A 17,645-nucleotide genomic window follows, 5' to 3' on the forward strand; every position below is an offset into this window, starting at 1 on the left:
GTTGGCTGTTAGCAAAAATAGTTACGGCATAAGGAATATCTAGAGTATAAGTGAAGTAATCCCTTAAATAATTATATCAAAAGATAGAGAATGAAAAGTTCTACAATATTGTAAAAGGTTTTGTCAGTATTTTGAATATTTATCGAAATATTTCATTACCAGGAAATGGAAGAAAAATGCGAATTTGGGACAGCAGACGCGAATTGGGACAAAAAATTTTGAAAAAATTTTTTTTTTCGTTATTTCGCCATGTCTGTACATCAATCGACGCAGAATTTGAAGGCGAATCGATTGATGTATAAGGTTTAGGGTTTCATTTTGTCATTTAAGCATTTTTTGAAAAATAATATTTCAGGGACTCAGGATCGATTCTATCCAGGTTCAAGAAAATTGTCATTTCAACTTATTTGTTTTTTATTCTTTTCATAAAATGGCATTGAAAGCGAATAGGGTTTCAGGAATTTTCGCGAAAATGTTTGAATTTTATGTCAATATTTGAATTAGATAATGGCTTTTCTTTCTCATAGTGCCCTATCTTATGTCCCAAACTATAGCCCCTTATTATTTTATTGGCAATATTATTTAATTCTTAACTTTTTTAATTAATCCCTTACACTTTCATAAAATGTTTGGGATTCGCTTTAAAAAATGCTAAAAGAACGAAAAACCGATATTTTTTTGAAAAAATAGTTGCAGTTTTGCTGCCATAAGGTGCTATGATGCTAATTGGGACAGCCGAATGGGGGACTTTGTCTATACTATACAATACTCTATCGCAGACATCTTCGAAACAAATCGTAGCTCCGAGGTTTAATGCTAGATTGGAATGCGCGGTATCCTTGGGGTATGAGGTTCGAATCACATATCCGGTAAAAAAAAAATAATTAATTCGTGGTTTAATTCCAATTGTATTTATATCTTTAAAAAATTCCTGATTAACGTCCATTGTCAAATGAATTTTTTGAAAAAGTTATTCGGTAAGAATTCCCGCTCTGATCCCGCCATAAATCACTAGTAAGATCTTCAACAGATTCAAGACTTGAACCTACGACCTTTGTAGTAGCAATCTACTACCTTATCCACTAGACCACCAATAACAATTTTTTTAATCATAACATGTTAACATCTGATTAGCGAAACCTAAGCCAACCACCCAATTTCATATCTATTTTCATTTTATATCGCGATTTCATTTCAAATGATCGCAATTATCAAAGAGAATAATAATTGTTGCCGATAACACAATTAATTGTTTGGTCATTTATGAGTATCGAACTCACAACAATCTTCTTCGTTCGCCGTGATTATACCGCTACGCCATTAAATATTGATGAAATTTAAGGTAAAGCTAAACCTCGTTTTGCGTAAGTTTGGGACATTCGCAACACGGACGTCCAACTTCCCAATCGAATTTCTCGATAAATGAACAACAGAATTTAGTTAAGTTTTTTATTTTGTAAATCGTATGTTATACCTTTTAGATTAAGCTAATAAGTTCATAAGATTTTCAAAATCACATTTTTGTGCTGTTGAACAGTTTTGAAACACGATCGAAATTGTTTAGCAGACTGAAAAACTTTTTGACAGCTCAATATTTTGATTTTTTAAATCAGAATATCTTAATATTTTTCTATTGCACCATACTTAGTGTCTTAAGCAATTCGATTCAGAAAAAAATTCTGCGTCGAATGAAATAATTAGTTTTTTAAAATAAGTCTGTCCCAATTAGCATTTTTTGTCCCATGATTACACGTTTTGTCCCATAATTCGCATTTCGTCGATACACGTAAATGCCATAAGAAAGTCTATTAGGAAAAACGCTGTCCCAGTTCGCTGTTTTACCCTATGAAGATGGTTAGGACTGGGAGTTGGAGAGAAGTTGATTTCTTCGATGAAGTTCATTGCGTGCAGCGCTTGTAAGTAAGACGAAAGACCAGTCATGAAAGAAGTTATTCCAAAACTGACGAGATAAATCCAGCTGTACGCGTTAAAGGCCGATCGAATATTTAGCCGACTTTGTGGCATGTACAGGATCATCCAACTGAGATCCGTCAAAGCATAAGTGCAGACCATTAAGCCCATCCAGGATCGCTCGTTCATTCCATGCCAAAAGGATCCTGTGAAAATCCAAATGAAAATCTCCACCAGTAGCAAGGAAGCAAGTAAGATCCATCATTTTCTTTCCATCTTTACGCTAGACAAAAGTTCCCCGGATTTGAACGGGGCTCAGGTTACTCGTATACATATATGAAACGCAGAAGTTGTGGTCTCGCCACCAAAAAACCGCAAGCCTTTCCATTCTGATAACGAACGTTACTAAAATAAACAAAAAGTGCTAATGAAATTATTTAAATTAAAATTTTCTTTTTGAAATATATGTGAAAAAAAATTCTTAAATTAACTAAATAAATAAATATGAAATTGAAGATGTCTAAATATTAAATATTCATAAAAACATTGCGCACTGAATACTTGCTCTTCAAGCTGACAGCCTAGAACCTTTAAAGAGGCAACGTGAAACCTCAATAAAGCGTAGTGTTGAGCACAGCGATCAACTAGCCTAAATACTTCACCAACAGCAGGATGTTTGCTTGGCTTTTGGAACTCCTTAGTCCTGCTCGCCAACATCTCAAAGCAGAAGACAAAGGAATGGGAGACGCAAGTTTCGAACCGACCCGCTCGAAAGCGCATTTGGTGGACACCCAAAACAACCCATCGGAGTTTCAAAAAAAATCTGTTTTGGACGACGAGCTATTGAATAAGGATTTCAAACCAATAAAGGACTGCATAGATGAGATCAGACGTCTCAAACCTGGATCTGAACCTTCCTCATCGGATGTCATCATAGCGAAATGGAAATAACTTGAGCGTCAATCTCGCTTCAAAATCCACATAACAACAATCAAGATATAATTCAAACTGTATTCTTTGTATCCAATAAAAGTTTGGTGAGCTATTATCTATTTATTTATTTCCAACGAGTAACGTGAGCCCCGGTCAAATCCGGGGAACTTTGGTCTAGCGTAAAATCGAACACTTTTGCTATTCGCTTTTCTGTAGCATAATCATCTGCCCGTAGGCTAATAGATTTAATCGTGGGAAATCTGCCCAGTCAGTACCTTACTTGAAGATTTCGTCATCACGGCGATGCTATTGACATCTGGTGGTGATGCTGGTTGTTGCGTCATCAAGGATTGCGTCATCACGGGGACGACATCTGGTGGTGATTTGTTTTGGCATGTTTGGGCAGGATAAGCTCCTCCCCCTTGTAACAAATCTAAATGAAAAAAACAAAATACAGTTCTACCACGTTAAGGAGGGATGTTATGCTGCGTGGACCAATGTTGCGCCGTCTTGTGTTGTTGCTTGGTAGCCATTCGACAGCAAGCGATCGTTGAAGGGCAAAAGGATATAGGCTTGGAGCTTCGTCCATCACCTTGCGCGATTTGCTAAACAGTTGCAACAGGACTCGCAGACTGAATTTACATTCGTTTTCAACGAAACCAACAGCAACAAACAACAAAGTAGTGAATACGCATAGCTAAGAATTTTGATTTAAAATTTTTTTTGAATCATAATGAAAAAATTCCCGGGGCATTTGAGACAATGTTGCAGGTCTACGCACTGTTGCACCTGGTACACAAAAGAATAATTTTAACGATTCAACCAAGGGTTTTTTCCCCTCACGGTATCGGGGAAAAACACACTCGTTCGCAATAGCTGACGCCATTAAATTACAATTTGGTAGAAGAAAAAAAAAACGGTGGCCAACAGTCAGGATAAACTTTATATTCAAAGCCGACGATCCAATCAACATGTTTTTTGTGTTTCTCGCGTGTATATGTCTCGTTATTTTTAGGTTTTTTTTTGTAACAGTAAAAAAAAAAAATTACGAAGGAAGGAAGAAAAAACTAAGAAAGAAAATCTGTTCGGGGAGATGGTGGTGGGTAAAGGTGGTTTCTCAATGTAATCAGAATAATCGTAGCTACAAATCAAAAGCTGCACGACGTGGCGTCTTCATCGAGGCCGCGTCATTCCATCGAATGCGGTGGGGAAAGGTAAACAATAGTTAATGGGAACGAAAGGTGGATCAGCAGGAATCAATAAGGAAGAAAAGAGGAGCGACAGACGCAGATGATCAAGGCCAAAAAGAAACCACCAGAGTACAAAGAATTGATATTTGTGTGTGTCGTCTAGTTTGGAAAGGATGAGACAATATGATCAAGGGAGAAAGAAAATGAAAAAAAAAAAAAAAGAGTCGGTTCGATGTGAAGCGCGCATACATTTCCTATGACAACATGATAACATTTTTTTTGCACACATCCATCATTTTCCATTTTTAGAATGAATGAAAATTTCAAATCTATTCATAACATATTCGCAATGCACCATTTGCCTAACAAAGGGGGGAAAAAGGAGTTGAAACAAAAATGAAAAATTTCGCATGTGAATTAAGAAACTGAAAAATGGTCCGTACTCCCCGATTCAATTTCTGGCCAAAAAAATTTCTGCTTTTTTTTTAACGACAGCACGATCCGCGAGAAAGTAAGAGGTATACAAAGCCTATATAGATAAACGACCTCCTGTCCGCGCACGTAATAAGTTCTATATCTGTTCTAACAAATTTCAATAGTTTTTTTCTTTTTTTGGTTGTTCCTTTTTACAAGGTACAAGTTTCAATTTTAGTTTTCCGTTTTCCGTTTTCCGTTTTCCACGTTTGACGGAGAATCATCAAGAGGAGAAAAAAATATTTTATGTTTTCTTGTTTTTTCTAGCCAGGAGAGATCGTGACACACCTTTTCGTTTGGCGTTTCCTGTTTGTAGGTTCCTTCCAGCTTTCTGTATCAGGACAAATTTCTAAACTCAATCGAAGGGAAAACAAGAGAAATCAAATTGGATCTATCCTCACAATGGAAGAGACAAAAAATTATGTTTAAACGAGTGCAAGAGAAAAAAAGGTAATCGAAAGAAAAAAAAATCCCTCGCATCAAAAAACCAATCCCAGGTGTCTTCTCGCCAAGTAATAAATGTTTAATCGTTTTGAAATTTTTCATTTTGTTTTCTGCTCCAAATTATTAGATAACCAAATAATTTTCTGTTTGCCTTTCACGTCAAAACATATCTGTCGCCCTGCCCAACAAAAAGGCACACTGGTATACAACGAGCAAAGAGAAAAAGAATATCAATCGAAACAAAAAGAAAAGAAAGCTCAGAATATGTAATTCTTATCTTCAAAACGTGACCCCCCCCCCCCGCACAAAATCTTTGTCTAGAATCCTCGGCGGAATCTTTACAACGTCCAATCCGTCAAAAAGCTCTAACGAATCAGTATCGCACACAAAGGGAAGAAATATCCGTCCTCAATTTCGTTCAATCCACCCCAAAGTTCAAAAAGGAAAAAATATTTAAAATAATTAAAAAAAAAAAGAAAAATTGGTTTTCAATTGTTTTTGTTTTTCTCTCCACACCTCGAGAAAACGAATCCTCGGATTGGCTGAGGCCGTCACAAAAAATTGAATGTCGCCATGTCGCGCGCAAAGAAAGAAGAAAAAACGAAAAGCAAGACTGTGCGTGTCGGCGTCTTCGAGACATTCTATTGTTGTGAAGTAAAAGGCCAAGGATTATGAAGGAAAAAAAAAGTTAAGGGAGCGGGAGGGTAAAATGATGCGAGCCTAAATTGATTCGAAATATTATGTACAACATGCAATAATGCACTCTTCGAAACGCTATTCGCTTTAGATATAGCTTTGTACTGTGTGATTTTTCCTTCCCTTTTTTTAAATCGTGTGCCCCTCCCCCCTCTCTCCCACCCTCTGCTCTTCTCCCGATACATCATGGTGGAGGGAACGCTTTAGAGACACAAACAATTAGAGTAGACCCGGTGGAGAGAGAGAGCGGCTGACTGGACTAGGGGGATCTTTTTTTTTCTGTGTCGGGTGTTTCACATTCCTTGAGGAACGGCGACAGACTGCTGTCCTTCAACCACATCCTGGACCAGTCGGTTCAACTCGGGCGCTTCTTTCAAGGCTACCAGAGTGGCTGCCAAGTCATCGGGACCCATCAAACCTGGTAGTGTCACGGAATCGCTCAAATCAGACAGTGGGTAGCCGTCGCCAGTGTCCGAGCAGCTCAGCGAAGGATCCGAATCCATATTAGTCGCGCCTAAAAGAAACAGAAGAAACGATAATTACAAAAGGACAACAAATGAGAATAAGTAAAAAGAAACCAACCGGATCCTTGAAAATTCATTTGGGAAAACGTGGCGGAAGAGGCTTCTTGCAAGGCTTCCGCACCCAGACCATCTAGGCAGGGAGCCAGTTCCTGGTGATTGTTAGCGTAGACTTCGCTGATGATTTCGTGGAAGTTTTCCAAATCCTGTTGGGCCGAATCTAGTTGAGCGAATCCTTCCGTCCCTGAATCGCCTTTGCGTCAAGGAAAAAAGAGAAGAAACAAACATGCAGGATCAATAAACAAGAGAACTTGATGATTCACATTTATTTAAAGTTGAGCTCACCGTTATTTGTGTTTGAATTGAAATCATTCCATTCGGCTGGCACGGGAGTGGCGGTGTAACTGTAGGGGCTGCTGGTGGCGGACGCGTTGTACGAGAAATTCCTGCCGCCGCATCCGAAAGGCGTACTGGGCTGCGAGGCGGTCGCATAGCCTTGTCCAACTACCATACGACCGTACGACATTTGATTTACAGTTGAGCTGCGATCAATTTCACATCTCGTGATACCTTGAGACTGGAATTGCTGGAGCATCCGGTGAAGCGGAACTGACTGAGAGCGACTCATCACAGAGTCATTGACCATGCTTGGAGCAGAATCTAGAAGACCCTCGATTTCTTGGGCAAGTGGGTCGCTACCCCATAAATGTGGCACAGCATTGTTGAGCGTGGTCTGGACTCGGCCAGCAGCGGCCACCTGATGAGGATTCAATCCCAGCACAACACCGGCGGAAACGTGGCGGCGACGCAAGTCTTGGCGAAAGCGTTCGCTGCCACTTGAATCACCCTGAGAAAACAAGTCGAGGGTTAGAAATGTTGAAAAATAATTTAAAAATAAAAAAACGAAGATACCTGTTGCGGGAAAGACTGAACAAGTGGCGAGAGCGGCGCAGAGCGAGGCAGCGAGGGCGATCCTCCGGAACTGTGACGCGAACGCACAGAAGCATTAAACAGTCCGTCTTGACCGTGATTCATCAGAGAAGGCGTTGCATATGGCATGTGACGGACAGTAATCGAGGCTCCAGATGAGTGGCGAGCTCGATTGACCAGCAGATTGGAGGCTGAATTGTGGCGCGATCTGTTAACCGATAATGGTGTATTGAGCGGCGAAACAAAGGCCGAGTCATTGCTGACGCTGCTGGCCTCTGTGACGAATGAAGTCGGGGTGTCCATGTTCATCATCTAAACAGCAATTATTAGAATACTTCTAATGCAATTAATAGTTTGTTTGTTCGCCTACAATGTGTCCTGAATTGTGTCTCGAATGGGGCTGGGAGGGTGGCAAACTCGACGGGACGGGCGTCTGACCCGGTGAAACAAACGGGCTAGTGACACCACCACCGTGGGTCGACAACAGTTGGCGGAGCTGCACAGGTTGTCCTGAAGATCCAGGCGAGGGTGGAACGTCGGGCGTCAATCGAGGAGAGATCGGCGTGAAATTGAAAGCCATTCGACGAGTGTTGGGACTGGGTGGGACCGCCCCGCCGTTGCCCAACCCGTTGGGATGATCGGTAAGGGACGACGGCGTTTCGAACCGAACATTGCGACGCTCCAACAATCCAGCTGTTGTTGCTAGCTTCTTCTTAGCTGCTACAGAAAAACAATCAAATATTAAAATGTCTATGAAATGAGGTTGCCCCGAAGAAAGCGCTTACCCTCATTTTGCTCGAGTAGAACACGCAATTGTGAAAGCTCATTGTTCTGCACCTTGGGGCTGAGGCTATCGGTAATCGCCTCTCCAGGCTGAGACCAATAATGTGCTAACTCATCATCGTGACTGTGCGTGAGTGCTTCAACCCACGGGCCTTCGAGCTGTTCGGGCCCAGCTCGTCGATTGGCCTCTTCCTCCTTCAGTTGGGGCAGAGATGGGGCGGCCAGTCCGTTATCGCTGGCGAAATGCGGCTTGGGCTGAATCGCAACAAACTTTGGCTTGCTAATGGTTGGGCTGGGCGACTGGGAGTGGCTGGGTAGGAGCAGAATGCCCGATGAGGGACGAGGACTGCGATTGCTGGCCAGGCGTGGGATAGCCACTTTGCTTGCAGGTTGGTTGGGCGCAGCGGTGGATGTGGAGGCCCCCGACGGGTTAGTAATCGAAGCAGAAGCCGTTCCCTCCATTTCCGTCGAGTCTATAGAAGCATTTCTTTTATTATCCTCGCCTCTTTGCTTTCTTTTGCTGCGGGTGCAGCCTTTTTTATTGGACGCTTTGGGCTCTGTCTCCTCGGGAAGCGGAACCGCTGGCGCTGCCTGAGGCAACGGAGAGGCATTTGAACTGGAGACTCGAGTTTTCTTACTATGGCGACTCTGTACGGATTGCCTACGGGTGGCCAAATTGTGCTGCTCCTGTAATAACAATAACAATCAAAATTTTTGTTGCTGATTGCATAACATGACGACTCGGTACCTGCAGTTTCCTTTTCAATTCCCTCATCTGTTCTTGCTCACAGCCACTTTCAGCTTTAACTTCACTTTCGTCGTCGCTCTGCCCTTGCGAAGGGCGCAATTTGCTCCACTGCGACGCAGCTTTACTCCGTTGGTCCACATACAATTTGTCTACTAAAAAGTTGGCTAGTTCACTCATCCCACTAAAGTTTATGCCAAGCAGCTTTTCGGCCCATTCGCGGACTAAAATACAAGCTCGTTCTTTCAACAAATCCGGCGTTTCCGTCGCCGGACGTTGGTTGTTCTGCGATTGAGCATTGCTTTGGTGATCGGCTTCACTGTCGCAGAACAGGTCGGCCAGAATGGGTGGACTCAATTCACCCTTCTTCCGCAGGCCGGAGTAGCAATAGCGCGAATGGCCTCGCGTCCCCAGCCTCCTCGGTCTCACATTAGGGAATACTTGCTTCATAACTTTTCCGAAATCGGCAGTGGATAAAGGTTTGATGACGTTCTCTGTGCAGTAGCCTCTGTTGTAAATAACAATATAAAAATATGGATTAGATTAAATAAAAAACGATTGAGTCGAAAGTGAATTTAAATACCCATATTCTTCATAGACTTCTTGTTTGGGAAGTGACACCTCTACATCTTCTTCTAAATGAGTTTGAATCCAAACAACCGTTTGCATGATTTCCGGTCGACTTCCGAGAGGGTTTAACGGCCTAAAGTAGATAAACAACATGAAACTAATGACAATTCAAGGCATTCATATTTTACTGATTGCTTACATTCGTAGAGGATCAACATCTGAAGACCTTCCAAGTGGCAATTTGTAGTAAAGTAGTAGGCGCTCAGTGTCTGATAACTTTTCAACTTCAAGGAGTAGATTGGATACAATTTTCTTTGAAGCCATGCTTTAAAAAAAAGAATTAGTTACAATAATAGCATGTTTAATCAAGTGGTTTGGAAATATACCTGGTGGAACTATCCAAAAGCTTTTCAATCTTTTCTTTGTTGACAGGATCAGATGTGTTTGACCCAAAGAGTACAGCCTGTTGGACAACTTCATTTCCACTAGTGATGTCTGATGCAGGTACAGCCGGAATGAAAGACCAATCTTTTTCTCCAATCGAGGAGGAAGACTGGTCCAGATCAATTAAGATTTCCTGCTTGATACCGTCCCTTCCAAGCCATTTCTCCTGCACTCCGCCAGCAGAGTCCCCCTCTTGTTCACCATTTTCTGACGTCCGGGCCATTGTATAATGACTCGATGTAAAAACTTTCCATGACACAGCGAGCCAACACGGTTTATGTTAAACTTTCCTGTGCGTCGTAACACGAAAACCCATTAATAACAAACAAAGACCACTAATGTTGACTTTTGACTTACCTCAAGTTGTGAGCAAATGAGTAATCCATTCACAGCACATGTAAACCAAAAAGAGAGAAAGAAGAAAAGGAACCAATTCAAAATAATTTTAAGGGAAAATCTAAATCGGGTTTCCACTAGGAATGGGAAATAATCCTTCCCAAGTCTTACTAAACGGACGCCATGACAGCTATCTTTTTTCGGGCTCTGTTCTCTCCCATCCCCCTGTAGGCAACAACGTTGCCTTTTTGCCAAAAAAATAAATATTCACACAATAAATAAAATCTCTTTCCACTTTTTTTGCTTAATAATTATTGACCTCACAATTCCACAGAGCTTTATACAGATAAATCAACTGACTGTACATCAACGATTTCCACACTCTAAATTCTGGAAACTGATCAATCGTTTCGGGAGGGCTGTTCGCTGTTGTTCATGTGGTTGTTTTGTCATACGATACTCCATGCTGTGGAGGCTGCACTCTATACCCTACATAGATATACAAACAAGGAGTGGGGATCGCCACATATTAGAGTATACGGATTGTATTACGATAACAAGAGATTAGAGACTAATGAAAATCTGTATGTTGTTTGATGTTTTGAGGGGGTACAATTCATCGAGCTGTTTGAAAAGCATTGCTCGCGTATTTCTTTCTTTTTCGTAACCTAGATGGTTGTAGAGCAAGGCCTCCAAAAAGACAACGTCCTTGACGTGATGAAAAGCTTCGATTTGATTAAAGATTTTTTTAGCTCGAGTTAGGAGAGGAAAGATCTCCGCTTTCTTGCTTTTTAACTCCCCGGGGTCACATTTCTTGGCCCCGCTCTCGGCAAGCAAACACCTAGCCAGTAAATATGTTGCAGCACCCTGCTCGAATAATGATCCATGCGTGTAAATGATGTTGAGGTGTTTGCGGACTAGATCCAGCGCGTTGGCGGTAAAATTCATCAATAACTGGGAGAAATGAAACAGAAAAGACGTTAGTACCATGGTTGTACCATGAGATTAAAATTTGGAATAGCACCTGGATTTCAGCCGATTGCATTCCAACCAAAGCGAGCTCGAGGCTCATGTGATGTTTGGTGCAAATGTCCGAAGCTTGACTAATTTGCAAAAGTGCTTCGACAAAGTTCTGTCGTGCAGAAAGTAGCACAGCACGAAGCATCAAACACTGAACTTGAAGCCTTAGTTTCTGACCCATTTTCCACCCAGGATTGGGCATTCGATGGTTACTGGACTCTTTGGTGTTTGAAAGCTTTTCCTCCAAAGCATTCAGTACGAATTTTCCCTGAGAGGTATCGCCTTTACACAACATCAAATGAGCTTTTTTAGCCTGGCTTTCAGCACGGTCAAACACGGCTAGTTGGGAGACGATTAGTTCGGCTTTGTCCCATTGCCCAAGCCAAAGTGTTCGGTAGAATGTCACGTGTAGGTCCGTCATTTTCCACATCTGTGAATGTTGCTGAAAGGCATACTGGCTAGCTGCAAATTTGGTTATCGACTCTGCGTCGGCATAACGTCCTTCCCGGGAAAGATGTAGAGCAATGTTACAAATAGCCATATGCATGTGCTCGTTGTTGTAATAGATGTTGCCCTTGGTCGGGTCCCCGGTGTGCAACGTCAGCAACAATTGGGATACCTAAAGAAATCGCAAAAAGATTTAAAAAAAAGAAAACGGTAAAAAAAAGAAGAAAAAATGTCTAAAAATACCTGCAAAGCGTTCCTAGGATAACCATAAAAATTCCAAATGGCTGCTCTTAAAGCCAAACAAGTTAACGTCATGTCCGTGAGTGAATGTTGACAATTAGCGACATCATTAGTGTGAAGGTATTCAAAGATTCTTGTTGGATCAACTCCAGTTAAGGCGCAATCTTGAGTCCACATTGCCAAACCAAGGGAAGCGAGATAGTGCAGGTTGGATTCACTAGACTTGGTCACGAGACGCTCCATCATCTTCAATCTCATTTCGGGATTTTGTTCCAAATGACAGAACCAAGCGAGTGATTCCTGAAGACAGACGTGATCAGCTGCTTCTCCCGACAAGGCAACTGTTTCGCGCAAAGCCGTAACTGCCAGTTCGTGATGCCCAAAAGAAGCGTATAAGAAAGCCATGTTCAGCGATGCGTGGCGAAATGTCTTATTATTCATCAAATTTTCTTCTATCTTGGTATGGATAAGGCCTTCAACAGAAATGGTTCCTTGTTCATACGACTGATGGAGTCTCTTTTGAGCTTGGCCAAAGTCTTGACATCTCATTTCATTCAAGTGAGCAAGAAAGTTTGCCTCTGCAAAATCTTTATTCTCATGTAGAATACGGTCAATGATTTTCTGCAAGTTTACAGGGCTGTGGGCCAAGCTCTCATTCCTCTGCAGCATAGTTAGTTGTTGGGATACAAGCAGTTCAGCTTGCTTTCTTGATACTTGCACCATTTCTAGGGGATCATCACTTTGTTTCGATTTGTCCAGATATGTTGTGAGGTTATTGCTCAGTTCCACTGTTCCTTCAAATGTCATTCTATCCAATTGCAGAACCATTTTCCTAATAAAGATGCCCAGTACACTGTCTCTTCTGATCATGGGTTTGCCTTTGGCTGGTTCCATCAAGAGTTTTTCCAAACTTTCTCCAAGATCGAGCAACCCAGACGCTCCATCTTTAACAATCTGTTGCAGACTCTGAATGAACTCAGAAACTATAGTGGCATTAAGGTTGTAGTGTCCTGGTTCTAGAATAATTTCAAAATCTTCCCAGGTGACATCATAACACTGGATAAGCTCAAGTGACAGCAGGCAAAAATCTTTACATTGCTGGGGTGAAAAGGGCGGGATGGAATTGTAGTGAGAATGAGGAGACATTCCCAATTGGGCCAAACGAGCAGTGCAGTATTCCCGAACAAAAACAAGAACGGCAACTTTAAACGGACTGACACGGTCATCGTTATTTAATTTAAAGGAATTAAGGGGAAGGCTTTCCCGAGTAGCCATTTCTGAAAACGTTTTTTTAAATTTTCAGAAAACAACATAGCAGACATTGATACTTTGCAGCGTTGCGTGGAAATTATTTATTTAATTAAAAAATACAAAAATGATAGCACTAAAGCTTTTTAGCAAATTATCTAAATTTAAATAAAATATTATTTCTAATAAATAACAAGGCACTATGAATAAATGACAAATGTTTATATTTAAAAAAAACCTGGCCACCTTGTTTTATTTCGTCTTACTCAACGTCGCATAGCCTCTCCGCTTCAAAAAAGTTTGAGCGGCCGTTGAGAAACGTCGTATTTTCGTTTTTGTTTCACAATTCTGTGATTTCAGATTAGAATTAGAATTTAGAAGACTGATTTTTGAATTGCTCTATAATTTTCCCAATGCTTTCTACAAAATCATTGGAATTGAAAGAAAATTTGTCGAAGCGGAAATCTGAGGTTGACAAGTGCACTATACCTCCAAGCAAGGAACCTCGTATTGAAACAGAAAAAGATAAGGGCAAAGAAGAGGTTGCTAATAGTTTCAATACTTACCAATATTGGAAAGATCCGCTTCCCGACATCAGTATTGAACTTGGTACAAATATTGCAAACCCAAGGGAGGCTGAGTAAAATGGTAGGAAACAAACACATTGAAGAGATATTTGCCAAAAGCCAACATTCCATTGCTGATCACCCCAAACTAGTAAAGAACCTTAGAAAAGTCTATGACCAAATTGAAGATGTAGATTCTTTTAATCAACATTTTATTAAATGCTTCAAGTGTCTCTTGATTCATGGAGAAAGGGAGACTGCTGTTAACTTTTGTTTAGATTTTGCAGCCAAATTTGCAACATCGTTTGAACTGGAAAAAGATCCAGAAGATGAAGATGGTGAATGCCACCCTTTCTATGAAAAACTTTTTGATTTTCTTTTGTCCCATCACAATGTCAAGAGCCAGGCTGTTCGATTTAGAGTGTGCCAGTTCATTAATAGAATGCTAGAAGAGTTGAATGAGTCTGCTTGCATCAGCGCAGAACTTTTTGAAAAAATTTATGATGCCATGCTTGAAAGAATTCAAGACAGAATTGCCTCAGTTCGGGTCCAGGCTGTCATTGCCCTACAGCGCCTGCAAGATCCTACCAACAAAGAATGTCCAGTTATTAAGGTAACTTGGCGTAAAAAATGTTTTTACTTTTCTGTATTTAAAAAATGTTTCACCCTTGTACAGGCATTAGTTTTCCATTTGGAAAGAGATCCTCATCCCGAAGTACGTCGAGCTGTACTCAAGGCCCTTGGATGCAATTATTTTACGCTCGAATTCGTTTTGGTCAGGCTGCGTGACGTCAAAGACCTTGTTCGCAGGCAGGCCTATATCTTCATTAGTGAGAGGTATGTGGAAGAATAAACAATACTTGCATGCTGTCTATTTTTTATCTTAATTTATTTTCATTTTTAGAGTTCATGTCCGAACATTATCAATTGCTAATCGTGTGACAATTTTGAACCTCGGACTCAACGACAAATCAGCTGCTGTGACGACCATGGTGCAGGACAAACTTATCCCTGCCTGGATCAACGCCATGGAAGGTTCCATCTTCAATTTTCTCCGTGGACTTGATGTGGAAGGCTGCAGCGATACTGCTGTTCAAGTCTTGCAAGTTTGGTTGAAAACGCTCAACTACAAGGAGATAACATCTCAGTTGCCTATTGGTGAAGAAAATCTGGTTAGTATCGAAGCGTTAAAGCCAGAAGTGGCTCTTTACTGGTGCACGGCCGTTTCTTTCCTGCGAAACGAGGGAGTTCATGCAGCAGATGCTCTTGAAACCATTATGCCAGAAATGACAGCGTTTGGGAAATATTTGAAAACTTTCGTTTTGGCAAGGCTTACCGAAACCGACGACATGGAGGTAAAAACATTGTATTTCTTAAAATTGTATACTTTCGTTAAAACATGTCATTATATGTCATTAGGTATTGAGTATGGAATTTATCGTTGCTAACTTATTGGAGATGGCACAACACTTTGACCTTGCGGATGAAGCGGGTCGCTTGAATTTGCGACGCGATCTCTGCGATCTTTTACAACACGAAAAGACTAGCCCAGCATTGACTCGTACCATGGTCAAGTGTATTAGTCTGATTGAACCCAATTTGGATGTTCGCATCGCCAAATTGCTTGAGGTCATTTCAGAGCTGCGAGAGCCACTAACTCAGGCGGAAGTACTCATTCCAGAAGATCAGCAGCGAAGGAACAAATTAGAGGTGAATTGGCTTATTCGATCAAGGAGAAATTCATTTTTTGATTCATTATTGTTTCTGAATAGATTGCTCAATGTCGAGTCCAGGTGAACGAATTAAAGGAAGAATTGCAGGAGGCCATTGACAAACAAAACTTTCTTGGTGCCCAAGAGATTCAACAAAAGATGGTCGTTTTGGAGACGAAACTAAGCGAGTTGTGCAGTCGGCCCACCACTCATGACGTTGAAGTGTTCCGCGAAGAGAGAGATGATCCCTTAACACTACTAAAGTGTCTCAGCACCGTTTGCGAGCTGCTAAAAAATTCGCCGGTATATTTCATTCTTATTCTTAAAAATCAGTAACATTGCTGGTTATTAATGAATTTTTTTTTAATTAGATGCTTAAATTGACGAAAGAATTGGACCAACTTTTAATGTCTCTGATCTTGCCTTGCGTCGAGAGAATCGATCCAGCTGTCCGAAATGCCGCTTTTGAAGCTTTGGGTTGCCTGTGTACTTGCGACTTGGAACTGGCCCAACAACGTTTGCTCTTGTTTGTACAAGCAGTTCAGATGGATCACCAAATCCTTCAGATCACAACAGCCAAAGTTCTTTTTGATCTCGTTCAATTATTTGGTCTTTCCGTGAGTCATAAAATACTCTTTATTTTATTCATCAAGAAACTTAAATCATACATGATTCATTTCAGACTTTTGAGGACCAAGAGAGTGGTACATCTCTAGCTACGGTGCTGACTGATCTGTTGGATAGTGAAGATGCAGATGTTCAAACAATTGCTGTCGAGGGTTTCGCTAAACTATTGATTGCTTCCCGGTATGTATTTTTGAAATGTCAGTAAAATTTTTCCTTTTCGTTGTATTAATAACTTAAATGTGACATGTAGAATTGAATCGTCCATGATTCTTTCGCGCTTGGTCATTTTCCTGTTCCACCCGCTGACGGATGAAAACGTTCGTCTGCGTCAAGTCCTCCACGTCTTTTTTCCTTTCTTTGCTTCCATGGATATTGCAAACCAACAACAATTGGAGGCGGCTTTCGTACCGACTATCAAGACCATTCAAAAGGCCCCGTGTACTTCTCCTTTGGCGGAGATAGACATTTCCATGATCGTCAAATTCTTTGTCGACTTGACACAGGTTAATTGACGTTACAAGCCTTAACATGAATTACAAATATCTTAATTACAAGTAACCTAATTTTGTTATATTTGCTATTTAGGAAAGTTTATTAGCCGCCAAGCCTGAGGTCGATCACACCATCCACGATCAACTCGCTATGAAACTTTGTACTGAATCGATGCGATCTCCTGATACGAACGAAAGTAAAGTCTACCTCAAGGCCTTGTTGCAGTTGAACATGTCGTTCTCCAATCCGTCAAACACTAAAGACTTGCACACTCTTATCCGGAAAATGCTTCGAAATTTCAGAGAGAAGGGTTCCATCAGAATGATTGAGCAATTTGAATCTATCGTAGAAAAGCATTTGACGGCTAATGCGGACTCGGCCAAGTCTGCTACTGAAAACGATTCCGATATGGAAGTTGAACCTGTTATTGCTCCCCCATCTCCTCCCATCAATAAGCCAAGAACAAGAAAATTAGGAAGTAAACATGCAGCGACTCTTTTAATGGATACTAGTAGCGACGTCGATGTCTCCCAAAGTTCCGATGTTTTCTTCAGCCCAGAAATGACAAGCACTCAAAAGGAAAAACCTCGTGAAAAATCACCCGAAGTTGTTATTGAACAAATGGATTCGAGGTGATAACTTATTTAATTTCGCTTTCTACGTGTAATTTTCATCAAATTTTCGTTCGTTTAGTTCGACCACAAACAGCGAGAAAACCGTACCTTCAAGAACTCGACGACAGGCTCCACGCAGCGTTTCCGTTGTCGCTGAGGAACGAACAACACCTCCTCCTTCCCCACCTCGTCGTAGAACACGATCGACGAGATCAGCCGTGGTTTCCAGTGTCGACGAGGACAGTGTTCCCGTTGACGATGGGGACCGAACACCTCCTTCCCCACCTCGGCGTAGAATACGATCAACGAGATCAGTTGTGGTTTCCAGTGTCGACGAGGACGGTGGGGAACAAACAACTCCTTCCCCACCTCTGCGCAGAACACGAACGACGAGACCAGCCGTGATTTCTAGTTCCGACGAGGATGAAGATGTTATACCTCCGACTCCACCAAATAAAAATACTAAAAAGTCGGCAAGATCAACCAGGAAGCGTTGATAACCAAACTTTTTTTTTTTCTTCATTTTTCTATCATCTTTTTTTTTTTCTCATTTACAATTTTACTTACTTTCCTGTAAGAGATATTAATACAAATAAATTTCGGTCACTTGAGCAATTCCAGAATGTTTCACTAGAAAAATAACTCATTTGTGACATTGTGTGACATTGTGACATTCAAATATCATACTGTGATGTGCCGGTA

At 41.2% G+C, this 17,645-nt stretch overlaps 3 protein-coding genes across 5 annotated transcripts; 1 reads left to right on the plus strand and 2 right to left on the minus strand.

Moving 5' to 3' along the window:
• Positions 1 to 3,774: 3,774 nt before the first annotated feature.
• On the minus strand, positions 3,775 to 10,212 carry LOC124315870. 3 transcript variants are annotated; one of them, XM_046781588.1, is made up of 12 exons: positions 9,999 to 10,212; positions 9,584 to 9,931; positions 9,397 to 9,522; positions 9,211 to 9,330; positions 8,631 to 9,135; positions 7,885 to 8,569; positions 7,470 to 7,816; positions 7,082 to 7,411; positions 6,740 to 7,016; positions 6,515 to 6,673; positions 6,231 to 6,422; positions 3,775 to 6,162 (listed from the first exon to the last, which is right to left on the minus strand). In XM_046781588.1, exons 2-12 carry the CDS (start codon positions 9,862 to 9,864, stop codon positions 5,942 to 5,944), a joined length of 3,243 nt encoding a protein of 1,080 aa, XP_046637544.1. In that variant the 5' UTR covers positions 9,865 to 9,931; positions 9,999 to 10,212; the 3' UTR covers positions 3,775 to 5,941. The 3 variants fall into 3 exon arrangements, with proteins under 3 accessions (XP_046637544.1, XP_046637545.1, XP_046637543.1); XM_046781589.1 differs by having other exon boundaries at positions 6,231 to 6,413; positions 7,470 to 7,819; positions 9,999 to 10,211; XM_046781587.1 differs by having other exon boundaries at positions 7,470 to 7,819; positions 9,999 to 10,211.
• A 294-nt stretch (positions 10,213 to 10,506) lies between these two features.
• On the minus strand, positions 10,507 to 13,017 carry LOC124315884 (anaphase-promoting complex subunit 5-like). The gene is made up of 3 exons (XM_046781604.1): positions 11,688 to 13,017; positions 11,002 to 11,616; positions 10,507 to 10,931 (listed from the first exon to the last, which is right to left on the minus strand). The coding sequence occupies exons 1-3, from the start codon at positions 12,957 to 12,959 to the stop codon at positions 10,542 to 10,544; spliced, it is 2,277 nt and encodes a 758-aa protein (XP_046637560.1). The 5' UTR covers positions 12,960 to 13,017; the 3' UTR covers positions 10,507 to 10,541.
• Positions 13,018 to 13,215: 198 nt separating this feature from the next.
• On the plus strand, positions 13,216 to 17,558 carry LOC124315869 (condensin complex subunit 3-like). The gene is made up of 10 exons (XM_046781586.1): positions 13,216 to 14,111; positions 14,175 to 14,335; positions 14,403 to 14,853; positions 14,918 to 15,208; positions 15,271 to 15,513; positions 15,582 to 15,827; positions 15,893 to 16,017; positions 16,088 to 16,340; positions 16,423 to 16,961; positions 17,023 to 17,558. The coding sequence occupies exons 1-10, from the start codon at positions 13,578 to 13,580 to the stop codon at positions 17,438 to 17,440; spliced, it is 3,261 nt and encodes a 1,086-aa protein (XP_046637542.1). The 5' UTR covers positions 13,216 to 13,577; the 3' UTR covers positions 17,441 to 17,558.
• The last annotated feature ends 87 nt before the right edge of the window (positions 17,559 to 17,645 follow it).

This window comes from Daphnia pulicaria, chromosome 11 (assembly GCF_021234035.1).
Source record: "Daphnia pulicaria isolate SC F1-1A chromosome 11, SC_F0-13Bv2, whole genome shotgun sequence".
Classification (NCBI taxonomy): Eukaryota; Metazoa; Arthropoda; class Branchiopoda; order Diplostraca; family Daphniidae; genus Daphnia; species Daphnia pulicaria.

Coding starts and splice junctions, on each gene's coding strand:
- LOC124315870 (XM_046781587.1), bottom strand. CDS start 9,864: ATGGCCCGGACGTCAGAAAATGGTGAACAAGAGGGGGACTCTGCTGGC. Junction 6,674..6,739: donor CCAGCAATTCCAGTCTCAAG/GTATCACGAGAT, acceptor GTCGTATGGTAG/TTGGACAAGGCTATGCGACC. Junction 6,423..6,514: donor CAATTCAAACACAAATAACG/GTGAGCTCAACT, acceptor CTTGACGCAAAG/GCGATTCAGGGACGGAAGGA.
- LOC124315884 (XM_046781604.1), bottom strand. CDS start 12,959: ATGGCTACTCGGGAAAGCCTTCCCCTTAATTCCTTTAAATTAAATAAC. Junction 11,617..11,687: donor ATCCTAGGAACGCTTTGCAG/GTATTTTTAGAC, acceptor CGATTTCTTTAG/GTATCCCAATTGTTGCTGAC. Junction 10,932..11,001: donor TGCAATCGGCTGAAATCCAG/GTGCTATTCCAA, acceptor CATTTCTCCCAG/TTATTGATGAATTTTACCGC.
- LOC124315869 (XM_046781586.1), top strand. CDS start 13,578: ATGGTAGGAAACAAACACATTGAAGAGATATTTGCCAAAAGCCAACAT. Junction 14,112..14,174: donor AAGAATGTCCAGTTATTAAG/GTAACTTGGCGT, acceptor ACCCTTGTACAG/GCATTAGTTTTCCATTTGGA. Junction 15,209..15,270: donor AGCGAAGGAACAAATTAGAG/GTGAATTGGCTT, acceptor GTTTCTGAATAG/ATTGCTCAATGTCGAGTCCA.